Here is a 15,220-nt window from a genome sequence, read left to right as displayed (position 1 = left end):
AGCAATTATACGGTGCCCGATCGTCGAGCACCAAATAAAAACTCTCTTTTTTCTCTCGCCAAGGAATAATCTTTCTTCCCATCCACGTTTCGAGAGAAAGAGTTTCTCTTCGATTTCCTTTTTCCGGCGACGGAAAAGGGATTCCCTCGACCGAACATAATCTCCGGCAACAAACACAAGTCTCTCTCTCTCTCTCTCCTCATTAATTGTTTGATAGGAAGATTTTTAGAGAGAAAGATGCTACAGAATACTGGGAAGACCTTAGAACTTTTATTTTATTTTAAACTTTTTGGGGTTTGTAATATAGAAATTAGAAATTAGTTCATGGCCACAATCCGAGGTTACTCTTTCTCAGTAATTTTACCGTTTTAATTATTTTTGTAAACTTGAGGTAGATCTACAGAGAGCTTCCAAATTTGACCAAAATTCAATTACTATACCAATAACTTCTGCTTCTATAACATTAACTGTTATCTCTACATTCTCATGCTAGGGTTCATACATTATGACCTAGTTTTTTTATTCCTAACTCTGCTTACTATAGCACCAAATTTTGATACTGTATCTTCTATGATGGGTATTGGATAAAAGAAGGTGGGACATGTCAACATCTTGAGGGTGTTTTATACTTATGGTGTGAAGACTTTTCTGTTATGGTTGTTGCTGAATCCTAACAATATGATTTATGTAGCTTGTTGAGCTCTGGGCTATGAAAATAAGTCTTGGAATGATTAAAGAAGGATTTGCCTATAATGCAAACTTGAGGTTTCTTTGCCCTTTTTGGTTGTTTGTGAATAGTTTTGGCTTGTCTAATTAATTATCATACTCAGCTAAAACAACTCATTTGAGGGCTTAGCGCGGATGATACCATTTTCTATTGCTTTATTTGAAATAAATTTGGGGAAACATTTAAAAAAAAATGCATTTTTCTTTTTCTTTTTTTTCTTTGGAGGAAATCTCCAAAGTATATCCATGTACGAATGGATTCCTTTTTGGATTATTTGTGGTTGCCACTCAAAATTCCCAAGTCATGGGGAAATTGAGTAATGCCATGCTACCACGCTACATTAATTAATGTATTTGAGTTGGTCAAGTGTAGCATGTACACACGATCGTATTGTATATTCTTGTAAAATGTTCTGTGTGTGCTAGCCATTTTCCTTTTTTTCGCAACCATTTGAACTATCCAACACATGTTTGTCACGTTCTGTAACAAGTACATGATATGAAATTCTCGAGTCCAGATTCATTCGTTCAGAGTGGTCTCTTTCTTCTCTCGTCTTCCATCTAAAATTTTGAGGAAAATCATGATTATAAAATCCGCGTATCGAAACGGCCCCTAAGTGATTTCATCTCCAACTCTTGTCCATACCTTATCAATTAGTACATGTATGCATTTTCGGAGTGGGGTGATTTTTTGCACACAAGCACGCGCGCGCGCGCACACACACACACACACACATATATATATATATATATATATATATATATATATATATATATAGAGAGAGAGAGAGAGAGAGAGAGAGAGAGAGAGAGAGAGAGAGAGAGAGAGAGAGAGAGAGAGAGAGAGAGCATTTCCTACACACTTGTGTAGGTAAGTTACCTACACACTACCTTAAAATACAGTGGGGGCCCACATTATTTGGGTGATCCAAACAATTCATTTGAATGGTCCTCACATAGATAGGGTGTCCACAAAAAATCAGATCCATAGGATCATCCCAACCCTGTGATCTGTGGAGGTAAAATGGACGTGTATAAACCTTCACAAATTAGTCCATTTTTTGCCTCCATAGTTTGAATGGTTAGGATGATCCTATGGATCTGATATTTTGTGGACACCCTATCGATGTGAGGACCATTCAAATGAATGGTTTGGATCACCCAAACAATGTAGGCCCCCACTATATTTTAAGGTAGTGTGTAGGTAACTTACCTACACAAGTGTGGAGGAAATGTTCTCTCATATATATATATATATATATATATATATATATATATATATATATAGGATAAAGTTCCTAAGGTGTCACCTCATATAGCTTATATGAGGTGACGCTTAAAAACATAAGGGGCCCACTTTGTTTGTATGATCCAAAGCATTCATTTGATAGGCCCTCACATAGATAGGGTGTGCCCAAAAAATCAACTTCATAGGATCATCCTAACCCTTCCATTTGTGGAGGTTGAAATGGATGGGTATAAACCTCCATAAATCTGCCTATTTTTAACCTCCATAAATGGAAGGGTTAGATGATCCTATGGACCTGATTTTTTGTAGGCACCATATCCATCTAAGGGCCTTTCAAATGAGTGGTTTTGATCACCCCAAAAATGTGAGGCCCTTATGTTTTGTGAGCGCCGCCTCATATAGCTGCCACCTCATATAAGCTATATGAGGTGACACCTTAGGAACTCTATTCTCATATATATATATATATATATATGAGGAAACTTTCAAATGAATGGTTTGGATCATCAGCTAGCTTGCCCAATCACATGGGTCCCACATTTTGGGGAGTGATTCAAACCATTCATTTGCAAGGCCTTATCATAGATAGGGGGTGTACCAAAAATCAGCTCCATAGGATCATCCTAACCCCTCCATTTGTGGAGGACAAAAATGGGGCAGATTTGTGTCTGTCCATTTTTGTCCTCCACAAATGGAGGGGTTAGGATGATCCTATAGAGTTGATTTTTGGTACACCCCCATCTATGTAAGGGACTTTCAAATGAATGGTTTGGATCACCCTAACAAAGTGGGCCCCCATGTGATTGGGCAAGCTAGCTCACCATAAGTTTGGTGAGCTTAAGCGAACCAAACCCCAATCACATGGGGCCCACTTTGTCAGGTGATCCAAAGCATTCATTTTAAAGTCCCTTACATGGGTCCCTTACATGGATAGGGGGTGTACAAATCTGCCCATTTTTGTCCTCCACAAATGAGGGGGTTAGGATGATCCTATGGAGCTGATTTTTGGTACACCCCGAATTCATGTAAGGGACTTTAAAATGAATGCTTTGGATCACCTAACAAAGTGGGCCCCATGTGATTGGGGCGCATAAGCTCACCAAAAGTTTGTCATATCTTTGTTGGAAGCCAATGAAAACTGCGGGAATTGAACCCTAGAAAACATCTAAAAATACTCTTCTTTCAGTCTCCAGAAATTGAAAGAGAGAACAGAGAAATGGCAGAGAAATTGGCACCAGAGAAGCGCCACAGCTTCATCCACGGCGGTAAGTAGATCTCTCTCATCTGAGATTTCTAGCTAAGGTTTGTATCTTCCGCTCCTTCAAGTTGTTGTTTCTCTTGTTTTAGGCCAGAATGTTTTCGAATGGGATCAAACGCTAGAAGAGGTGAACATGTACATTCCCCTCCCACCCAACACACCGACGAAACTCTTCTATTGCAATATCCAATCCAAGCATCTAGAAGTGGGAATCAAAGGCAACCCTCCTTATCTTAATGTCTGTAGCAAAACTATCCATTTCTTCTTTCATCGTCAATTACTTCTCTTGGTGGGACTATGCCTTTTTTTATTTGTTAATTTTTTGTCTTTTCTTGATTTTCAGCATGATCTTGCGTCTCCTGTGAAAACCGACTCATCGTTCTGGACATTAGGTACTTATTTATTTATTATTTTTTGTACTCACTTCTGCCTTTAGCAATTGATAATCAACTTAAAATAAAATGAGGACTCTGCACGAAAATATGCCTTTGGAGACTTAGGTAAAGTGAGGACTCTGCACGAAATATGCCTTTGGAGACTTAGGGCCTCTTTGGATGCCACCAAAATCAGTTCTTATTTTCATATTAAGCTAATATTATTTGCAAATGGAACATTAAGGCCTTTTTGGAATCTATTATTTGCATATTATCATATATGCAAAATATGCCGTTGTTGTTTTATCCTATCTCCACGCATTTTACCGCTCTACCGGAAATTCCCTCTGTCCCTACTCCATGTAGGTTGTTTCCACCGCCTATCCAAGGTTGAGCCCTATACTCATACTACCCTATCGAAAACTATGAAGCCTTTATCCAGATACTACATTTATTATTACATGATCCCATCTCAGCAAATCCACCATTGATATTATTATTAGTGGAGTGACACTATGAGTTGCACTAATCTAAAGAGTTCTTGCTAGATGCAAAGTTGATGAATTGAGCCCACCCACTCCATGTTAGCATGTTCAAATCGAGCATCAAGTAGGCCCAAGAGATGTTGTTGCCCCAAACCACCACTATGATTGGACAATCCTAACCATTTGATCATTGACATGCAAATTGATGGTTTATTTAAGAAAGGTAAGTGATAGTGACTGTTACGATCATCTGATGTGTGATTTTTGGGCCATGACATGTTGGGGTCCACTAGATAAACGGCTTGGATGATAATCACATAACATGGGTGGGCTTTACCTAATGTGTCTCGGAGTGTCTTAGAGTAACACATCTCATAGTTTTGTTCCCTCTATAATCGTCATCATCAATTTTATCATCTTTGTTGTCATCATCATTATTATCATTACTGGGTGTAACAGAGGATGGGACAATGCACATAACCCTGCAAAAGAGAGAGAAGGGGCAAACATGGTCTTCCCCCATATTAGGTCAAGGTCAACTTGATCCATATGCAACGGATGTTGAGCAAAAGCGCCTTATGCTACAGAGGTTCCAAGAGGAGGTGATTTCTGACTTTTATAATGATTATAGTTTACCATTCCAAGGAAAATAGTGCATTTATACTTGTCTTATATTAGCCTAAGTGATTTCTGAGTTTCACACAAAAGCTGCATTTTAGTCTTCTTAGAATTATTTATAATGATTATAGTCTACCATTCCAAAGAAAATAGTGCATTTATAGTCTTATATAAGCCTATTTTCTATTTTCCTTACATCTTTAGGAACTGATACTGGCATATGCTTTCTATGATATGACTTATGTGATTGGACACCCTTCCTTTTATTACCTTAGTGTAACGGTAAACACCTTGGTAAATAATCATACCTCTTGCTACAAATTTCCACTTCTGGATTCAACAATTGTTGTACTTTAATCAATTAAAAAGTACTTCTATTAAATTTCAAAAGACATTACAATTGGTGATGAGAATTTCTTATAAAATGGAGTACTATTTTTTATTTTTTCCTTTTATGTTTTTCTCTTGTGTCAGCATGCAACATCATAGATGCATGGACTTAACACTAGATCCATGCATCTCTAACATTGATTTGTGGTACATTAATAATATATTATTTTATCTTTATTGTTGTTATGTTTTCCTAAGAGTTAATCTAGGAAAGTGCTAGTGCATTTTTGTTACAAAAAAGGTGCAATAGGAATGCTGGAAGTGTATGGGGGGAGAAGATGCAAAAATCGTGGGGCTGAAAGAAAATGAATAAAATACCCTTAATAAGTGTTTAAAAACGCGGATGCGGCACGGAACGCAGCCGGAGAAATTCCTAGTCAACTTGGCATGATGCGGTTGAGTACTCGGTTGACGTAGCTGAGTACTTGGTTGATGCGGTCATAATTCGGGAGAGTCAAAGGAGTTTTGATTGACTTTGTAGGGCAAAATGCGGAACGCGGATGCGGCACAACGCGGAACGCAGCCAAGGTAAAAGGGAGTCGATGCGGACACGGGGGAGTCGATGCGGACGCGAGGGAGTTTTAAAACTATGCCCTTAATTGGGTTAATTTTCTAGAGAATAGCATTGTGATCTTTGGCGGATGGACAAGATCAACACTGACTAGATTCCTTCGCCCGACCAATATGCTGAAGGAGAATCCGCATGACAAAAGTGGGTTCTACTGCTACATCTGCCAAAATATCTATGATTTATGGACACAGATACGTCGCGTGTCGACGCGGATACGGAGTGTTAGACATGACAAACGCCCAAAATTTAGAAGCGGGGACATGGCTAAACTAGAAAGTATATATATCCTTGATTTGTGTGCTGAATTTTGTCATGGATATGGAGTGGCAACCCCTAAAAATCTAAAAATAGTGGCACGCCCATACACGCATGGTTTTAAATTTTGGCCGAAATACCGAAATTTAAATAAACCAAACTAGAAATTTCGATTTTGTGCTGAAATTTTGAGAATTTGATTTTTTTGTCAAAATTATAGTATTCTTCTGAAATTTCGGCCGTCGAAATTTTGAAATAATTAATTCTTTTTTTGTTCCGGATTTCGACCAAAAAATACATATAAAATTACCGACACTTCTAGCAGTACATTTAAGAGTGTCGACACGTGTGGACACACGTGCCGTGTCGGAGGTGTAAACAATAAATTCAAAGTGTCAGCCAAATCATAGCAAAATATCTATCTGAAATCTAGATCATTGATCTTGCCCGGTTGATAGAGATTGACTGTTAGAGAGTTGGTGTTGGTCCCATCATATTAATGTTTTCTTGTAACTCTTTAGTTGCTTTCTTATGTGTATTTATTTTAGTAGGCCCCACTTCGCCAAACCAATATGCTGAAGGAGAGTCTGCATGACCAAAGGTGGTCTACATTGCCAAGAAATCTATCTGAAATCTAGGTCTTTGGTCTTGCCTATTTGATAGAGATTGACTGTTGGAGAGTTACATTAGTGTAGGTCCCATCATATTAATGTTTTGATGTAACTCTTTAGTTGTTTTCTTAGGTTTATTTGCTTTAGTAGGACGGGGGGCCGTAATTGGATGGACCTAATGGCACATTATGTAACTCTAACATGGTATCAGAGCCTCCTTGCTAGATCTTGTCCATGATCCAGAAGAGGTATGAGATCGAGATAAAATAGGAATGTTTTTATTTTGAATGGTATAAAATAGGTATGTTCACCAACGAAAAAAAATTAACTTTCACTTCTCTATTTGCATGTGAATTTCTAACCTAATCCTTGCCTTAAATCACAATTTTCGAAACTCTAATTCATGCGTCTAGATTTTTGGAATAGTATTCTACTTTGATTACATTTCCCTCTTTCTTCTTGAAACCCTAGGGCTTATCTCTTCTCTTTGTGCACAAACAACCTTTGGGATCTTCTTTATAACTCTGTACCCTACTACCCTGGAGTATTTTTTTTGCTGGTTGTTAAAATCAAAGAGGATGAACTGTCATGATTGATGTGCTTGCAATTGACGGAATTTCCTCTTGTATGGGCTGATGTCTCCTCCATCTATTTGTGGGGCTGCTGCACCTTCAAGGATTGTTGCTCTTTTGTTTGTGGATTCCTACACCTTTGTGGGTTGTTGTCCATCATATGAGTGCTATACCCTAGTGATTTATGTGGCTTGTGCAATTTATATCGACATCATGCGAACTATTGTGTTTGGAAGGATTATGCACTGCTAAATTCTTTCTTAGACTGCTTAATTCTATATCTTGTGGACTGCTAAACATTCATGTTACACTGATATGATGTGCATACATATAACTGCTGTGCTTATTGAGAACTCTCGAGTTACCGTGTGTATTGTGCTATGTCATGTTGACTATGGAGCTGAGTTATGTGGGCTATCTTGGACTGTTGTGATGCCTTTTCTTCCTTTTTTGAATCCTTGGGGATTCTTTTTGGTTGGTGCACTAGGCTAGGCCCCTGCTTTAGGCACTGGCTTCCTCGCCCAATGAGAATGAGAAGGAGTCAAAGGCGAATCTTTATTTTTGTGGTTGCTAAGCCATTTCCATTGGCTAATATGCCTTCTTGTGAAGACTTATTTCTTCTTGTGGTTCTTATTCCATTTGTGTGGGTGTTTGTGCCTTCTCGTACTTTCTTAGTGTGAACTGCTGTTGCGTAGTGATCCCCTTGGACAAAAATACTGGTTATGTGTGGATTCATATTATGCCATTTGTGTGGTTCATTGTGCCTGGTTTTGCGTGGATTCCTTATTGGTGTGAAATATTGCCGTGTGGTGATTCCCTTGGACAAAGGTAGTGTTTTTTGTGGATTCCTTTGTACGTTAGCTAAGTTTGGCAGAGGAAGCGGCTAGGTGTGAGGAGTAGACTGCAACAATCGATATCTACTCAATGTGAAAGATCCAGTGAATTTGAAAGTATTTGTTTCAAACTGGCCTGATGTCATCTATGCTTTAGCTTCAGGGGGAGTGGGCGAGTTAGTGCTAGAGAGTTGAGTTAGTGTTGTTCCTATCATATTAATATTTTGATGTAACTCTTTAGTTGTTTTCTTATGTTTATTTGCTTTAGTAGGATGGGGCCTTTCATTGGTTGACAATAGTGGCACGCTATGTAGTATGGTATGCATGGTTGGGGAACTCAACCTCCATGATTTCCCTTCATTCTTTTCCCTCCTTTTTATATAAAAGAACATGCGAAGCCTGGTTGGAGAATTCAACCTCCGCGATTTCTCTTCATCTTTTATTTATTTATTTTTGAATGGTTTCTCTTCATCTTTTATTTCTCCTTTCTACTCCCCCCCACCCCCCCGCCTCTCTCTCCCTCTCTCTCTCCCTCTCCCTCTTATACTTTCTCCATATGAAGTGGTGTGCGTGATGAACTTTAACAAGTCAAAATATCAAGATTTTCTCCAACTTTAAGAAACCCCCCTGTTAGGGAGATCCTTGTCCAAATGTCAAGATTTCCAATGACTCTAAGTGCCTCTCTTCCAGCGGGACTATTGTACAGAGTTCAAATATGAAGATTTTGTACAACTCTAAATTGGGGTTAGACCGCATGCATAGCTTTTTGCTATTGCTATGGTACTCTCACAAGTCACAACTCTAAAGGTCCGTGTTAGGGAACTCTTAAATAAGTCGTTAGTCCAGAGTTCCCCATACATGCCTACATCGTGCCCAGAGAGACTTCATAGTTCGCCATATATATCAGAAATGGTCACCCAGAAGACACCCTAAAGTGGTAAATTCTTAAAACTGAGAACAAAATATTTCTGCTGACGTTTCTCCCCACTTTTCTCTTGCGATTAGGGTTTTTCTCTCATATCACTCTTCTCTCGCAGTCGCCGTCTCTTGATGGTACCCCCCCCTCCTCTCCCTTCTCCCGCGCCTGACCCATTTCCATTTTGATCGTGACCATTGATCTCGACTGTAGTTCTTTGTCTCTCTCTTGCACGCATGCAGACCCCATCTCTCTCTCTGAATTGGTTCAATTGCGTCAACTTATGGAGATAACACATCATTTTTCTTCTTCTCTTCATTTACAAGGCAAAGGATCATAGGCGGGGTAAATCAGAGGATCAAGAGAACATTTACTACTTCGGATGATTAAACAACACTTCTAGCTTGAAAACGACACTTGGTGTGCCATAATACTTTTAGAACAGGAAACATGGCCCAAAGAAAACAAAGTCTTTTTCGAGACGACTTAGTAAGCTTCTCAAACTGACACGTGGCACTTGACGTCAGTAAAACTATTAAAATTCCTCACATGTTCCAATTCTTTTTGTCCTCTATTCATACGTGGCAGCCGCCCTTCCCTTGTCCTGCTCTTTTTTTCTTCTTAGGCCGTTTAACATTTTTTTTTCACATTGTTTTTCAAAGGGGATAGAGCCCTAAGCCCCAATGGATTTTGTTTTTCACATTTGTTCGGAGTCAATCAAAGGGGATCTGTTGGTTTTTTTGAAGACTTCCATGAGGGATTTTGATTAGATAGAAGCACTGGTGCTACCTTCATCTCCGCTCATTCATAAGCGGCGTAGATTGCTTGTCAGACTTTTGCCCTATTAGTTTGATGAGTAGTGTTTACAAAAGTTCGACGAAGGTCCTTGCTGAAAGATTGGGAAAGGTGAGGTTTTCCCTCTGTTTAATATAATTCCCACCATTCCAAAAAAAAAAACAAAGATTGAGAAAGGTGTTGCAAGGGTTGATTTATAAGTCTCAGAGTGCTTTTAGTTATAGTACGCAAATTCTGGATAATGCTTTGCTAGCTAATGAGTCTGTAGTTTTTTTATCAACGAAGTGGGAGGAAAAGGGTTATCTGTGAGGTGGATATGGATAAACCTTATGACAGATTGGAGAACTTGGATGAGATGTTGTGTTTCGTCATCTTGGTGTTCAATGTTGGTTAATGGATCGCCTTGAGGCTTCTTATAGTGTTCCAAGGGGATTCGTCATGGAGACACATAGATGATGAGGATCTGTTCCCGATTAAAGTGTGAATGGGCGTAGTGTAATGTAGGTGGTAGTGTGTGATGACATCACTTGTAATATCCATTCTTTAGTAGGTTTTAATTGTAGGAGGGTAAACTTGTAATAATAGTGCAAAGTGTAATTGAGGCTCTAGATCATTAACTAGAACTGTTAATTTTCTGAGGGGGGAAGGGATGCAGGGAGGGAATGATCTGTTGATAATTTGCGCAAGACATTAGTGTACTACTGATCCAATGGATACAACTGCAAGAAGTTGTACTTTGGTCGCAATTCAAGAGAAAAAGGGAAAAGAAGTTTTACATACCATTCAAAATGGAAAAATTGAAAGCAGTTTTATGTAGTTTTTCCTTTAAAATAATCTTAGAATTCTGTATCATAACTCAAACTCTTGTATTTCTGCAAAATACCTAACAAGGTTCCTTTTAAATACCTATGTAAGAGTTTTTGGAAACCTAAGATTTACGAAGAAATCATGAGATTTACAAAGAAATTCTAAGATTTATTTGACTAGAAAATTATTACCATTCAACTTGAATCTATTTAATAAATTGTACACTTCACTCATGAATGGAACGTTGTAGGTTTTACGCTTTTAATATTAGTCACTTATGGGTTGGAGGGAAATGAAATGTAATACTTGTTTCCAATTTCTTCTGAATTCTATCTTTAGGTCATTACAACACAAAAATGCATTATATTGTTACAAATTGGTTGACATTGATGTAGGATGTAGCATGACAGCTTCATATAATTTTTCTTCTTTTTGTAAAAAGGAAAAAAGGAAAAGCAAAGGCTTTCATTTCATGACCCAATTTGTCTATTTAATTTTATCTTGGATTTTAAAATTGTTGCCTCATCTCCTTACTTTTAATGTTCTCTTGGTTTGCAGAACCCTGGATTCGACTTCTCACAGGCTCAGTTCACTGGAAACTGTCCGGACCCAAGGACCTTCATGGGTGGCATACGCTCTGATTAGATATGGTGGTACACTCCTATCCTGTTAGATTCTTATGATGTTGACCTTCCCAATTAATAAACGTAGGATTAACTAGTCAACTTTTACACTCGTGTACACAACTTTTGTAATATAGACAAAGTTCTTAGCCCTTGCCATTGCAAATAGTTATACAATCAATGTGAGAATCTCGTATTCTTATTTCTTATTTTGGATTTGGATAAGTTCCAGTGTATTTTCTGTTGTGGTACATCATATCTTAGAAGAAATCTTCCCAACTTGAGGAAGTCTACTTATTCCTTTGTGTATATTTTTTTATTCGGGCTCTCGTCCGTCCTCTCTCCAACTAACCAAAAATTTCTTCCAGATTATGGGTCCTTTATTGCAAACCTATTTGCGTTTCTTTTCCTTGTCAAAAAATAACGTCTTAATCTTTTAAGGGGACGTTTTGATGGAAGAAAATGAGTTAACCAAATGATGGACAACTCATTTTACATGGAAAAAAAATTCATGATAAATTTTCCAAGCATTCAAGGATGTAAAGGACCATACGGGCAGTGTCATTGGCTGATGTAGGTTCAAAAAACTCACATCCTTGGCGCTACATAAGATGTGAGAGGCTATTTCAAGGCAGTTGAGTGGTTGCCGGAGGGGTTTGAGTATCGGACAACAGAGAGAAAGCAAGGGCTTGTGATCAGGAGATGGATCCTGCAGGTGGAGATTCTGTTGCGTGGGTCAAAGGGAGCGTTCATGTGTCATTGCGATTGGAACTTGGTGCTTGAGAGCTTTGGTTTTGGGGTTCTGATTATTTGGTTGTTGTTGGGGTCAGAGCAATTTAATAACTCAGAGTTGTTGTGTGTGGCACTGTGGCCTTTCTTAGGGTGAATGGGAAGGCTAGGCACATTGCATCATTGTTGAAAAGCACGACATCCTTGAAGGATCTAAGGTGCTCCACCGAGTCAGTGGTACCGTACGGGTTGAATTACAGCAACTTGAAACTTTCTGGGATCTACCCGTCCATGATCCTCTGGGTGACGATGTGCTCTTTGTCGATATCTGTGTCGTCTGATGGGCCTCTTCCTCTCAACGCCTCGTCGATCATCTCCTGGATTTCTCAGTGGAGGTTGGGGCACGCCGAGTCCAGTCCCGCAAAGCGGACTCCAATGGGTGATGTCAGGTTGGATGAGGACGCGGAGGGACTCCTTGCGCAGTGACTCGGGTTTCTTCCTTCCAGGGCTACCGATACTTCAGTTATCAACTTGGTAGCCCGTTTGGATCCCTGCCGGGCTGATGGAGCCGTCATCGGTGGGATGAGTTGCTCTGCCTAGGGCTCGGCCTCATCTCTCTGTTTCAGGAATCTTTGGAACAGACCGGCCAGGTCCGCTACATGTCTGGTGAGGGTGTTAAACTCCCCTGCCGTGGGAATGCCAGTTAGCAGCTGGGACACAGGGTGCACATCAGCTAGTTGCGAGTGGGCTTGTACATCATGCTGGGAGGCTGGACTCCCCACTGAAGGTGATACCTGGTGGGCATTTGAGATGGCGGTGGCATATTTTTTTTTAAAAGGTAACAGTACTTTTATTTAAAATGAAAAACAGGGGGACAAGATGACCCACAAACTACAAGCCATACATTCCTTCCATCAACTTCCAATTACAATGAAATGTTAAAATATCAAAGCGTAGTCCGGAAGGTAGACCCGATGGCAATATGGTAAATTAGTCGAGGTTTAGCGAGGTGGACCCCTTCTTTGGCCAACCCGTCCGCCACCGAGTTAGCGGGTCTCCGCCTATGCACGAACTGAGGGTGCAGGATTTGCGATAAGTCTCTGATTGCATCGATAGTTAGAAAAAGCCTCCAGGGTCCGCAGCATCTATTAGACGGCCAAGCAATCACATTGGAGGAATCGCCTTCAACAATGAGAGGCCCCAAATTGTTCTTCTCATACCATTTCAATCCAAACAAGAGTCCCTTGGCTTCAGCCTCGTTCGCGTCACAAACTCCCGCCGAACCCGCAAACGTCATAATAGAAAGGCCATCTGAATCACGAATTACACCGCCAAACCCCGCCTGTCCCGGATTGCCAATAGAGCTACCGTCGAAATTTAACTTCAGCCACCCAAAAGGAGGAGGGGACCATCTGGGATTAATACGATCAGATACCCGATCAGATACCCGCCGTTCCGAAATCACATCATTCCAATTTCGCAATATGGAACCCACCGAATATGGAATTCCCTTCTTAGTCCGGAACCATTCAATAAGTGCAATCTTAATGTCCAAGACAATGTGCAACCATGACCTAGATCTGTTTGAGAATATGCGATTATTTCGCTCCACCCAGATAAACCATATAATAGCAAAAGGAATCGTCGACCACATATGTTGACCCAGACGCCCATAGTAGGCCTCGCTCCAGTTTTTAATAATCTTCCATATCTTCCGTTGGAAAACCCATGCCATACCAAAAGCTCTAATAATGGACATCCACACCTTATATGCAAACGGACAATGGATAAATAAGTGGTCGATCATTTAATCGTCGTTAAGGCACAGAACACATCTACTCGCCAAATGCCAGCCCGTTTGCCGAAGTCTGTCGCATGTATTAATGCTTCGACAAGCCACTGTCCAAACAAAAGCGGTGATACAGGGAGGGGTAGTCGATTTCCAAATAAACGAGACCACCTAGAGTTTCCGCCGTACCCTCCACTAATCGGTGGTACAGGGCGGTGGCATTTTGGGTGTTTCAAGTACTTCTTGTAGCCATGGCGTTTAACCCCTTGTTTTGGTGAGGACTCGGTTGGGGCCCCACGGTGGGCACCTATCAGATCCGTCTCGGGCCGATCGAAGGGTCCTTCTTGGGTCTAGCTGGAGCAGAGGAGCGGTCGGCCTGGATCTGCAGACGAAAAATGGTTAGGAATTCCTAAGGTCGTAATCCCGGGGATACTCAAGTCAGTGGAGGCAACATATGGGGCTATGTACCATATGTTGAAGATAATTTCGTGAGGGAATTTGCTAGGCAATTTCACGGAAAGCCATTTCATGGCTGGTGGCTTTCACGGCTGGTGGCTTTCACGGCTGGTTTTTGCATGGAAGAACAACCACCTCATATGAATTAAAGGAATAATACGAAGTCATGGAAAAAGTCAAACTGTATGGCTGTTCTCACATGCAAAAGCCGGCTGAGAAATGGCCTAGCAAATCCCTTTTGGGGGGTTTTATTAATTAAACTGAACATATAACACAAGTTGTATTGCGCATGAATTGCATTTCATGGGAGAACTTTCAGCTCTGCTCGTCTCTCCTTTCTATGCTATTTAATAAATAAAAATGAGGAGTTCTAAACTGAAGTACGCGCCTTTGCAGAAATGGCGCCCTTTCATCTGTTCCTTGAAGCCAATGGGGGCGCGCTTTCACCCCACTTCTACAAGGGCGCCCTTAGGTTTAGAATACCTCAATAAAAATATAGAAAATTAAATGAATAAGACAGATCTGCTACTAGGTGTATCTCCAACAAACGTGATCCGCAAAATGGCTTTTCATGAAATTGCCTAGCAAATGGCATTTTGCGCCCTTGTAGATTGGATTTCCTAGGCAATTTTGCGACAAGCCATTTAGGGGTTCACTCTTGCATAAGAGAAAAATTAAATGAATAAGACAAAATCTGCTGTTAGGTGGTTGTTCTCTCCTAAAAAAGTTAGCCACTAAATGGCTTTTTGCGAAATTGAATAGTAAATGCCAAGTGTGTCAAGCAATTTTGCCAAATTTTTTTTGCAGCATCTCTTTTTTTGAGAGGAAAAAAAAGAGAGAATTAAAAGTGTAACTGTGTAAGATAAATTCAGCTAAGAGTTGGCTATTTTCTCTTGACAAAGATAGTCACGAAATGGCTTTGTGCAAAACAGAGTGTGTGATGCGAGAAGGGCAACCTCATATGAATTAAGGCCACGTTTGGATACCTCATGTATTTGTATTTGGATTTGAATTTTGGATACAAAATACAACAATCATCCCATGCTCATGTTGAGAGAGAGAGAGAGAGAGAGAGGTCTCACTGCTGCTGCAGCAACGTTGAGCAGTGGGGGTGAAGGAAATTGCCACAAATATTAATTTCCAAATAATGTCTTGCGGAACAG

General features: G+C 40.1%; 1 protein-coding gene across 1 annotated transcript; it reads left to right on the top strand.

Annotated features, from left to right (window-relative positions):
* The first annotated feature begins 3,081 nt into the window (after positions 1–3,081).
* Positions 3,082–11,380, top strand: LOC143879902 (uncharacterized). Its single transcript, XM_077382570.1, has 5 exons — positions 3,082–3,240; positions 3,323–3,471; positions 3,577–3,625; positions 4,552–4,694; positions 11,019–11,380. The coding sequence occupies exons 1-5, from the start codon at positions 3,192–3,194 to the stop codon at positions 11,103–11,105; spliced, it is 477 nt and encodes a 158-aa protein (XP_077238685.1). The 5' UTR covers positions 3,082–3,191; the 3' UTR covers positions 11,106–11,380.
* Positions 11,381–15,220: the final 3,840 nt, after the last annotated feature.

The sequence above is a fragment of the Tasmannia lanceolata genome, unplaced genomic scaffold (genome assembly GCF_043159265.1).
Source record: "Tasmannia lanceolata isolate RefF3 unplaced genomic scaffold, GAP_Taslan_0.1 ptg000006l, whole genome shotgun sequence".
Classification (NCBI taxonomy): Eukaryota; Viridiplantae; Streptophyta; class Magnoliopsida; order Canellales; family Winteraceae; genus Tasmannia; species Tasmannia lanceolata.
The sequence above is the reverse complement of the archived record's forward strand: the minus strand, read 5'-3'. Positions and strand labels throughout refer to the sequence as shown.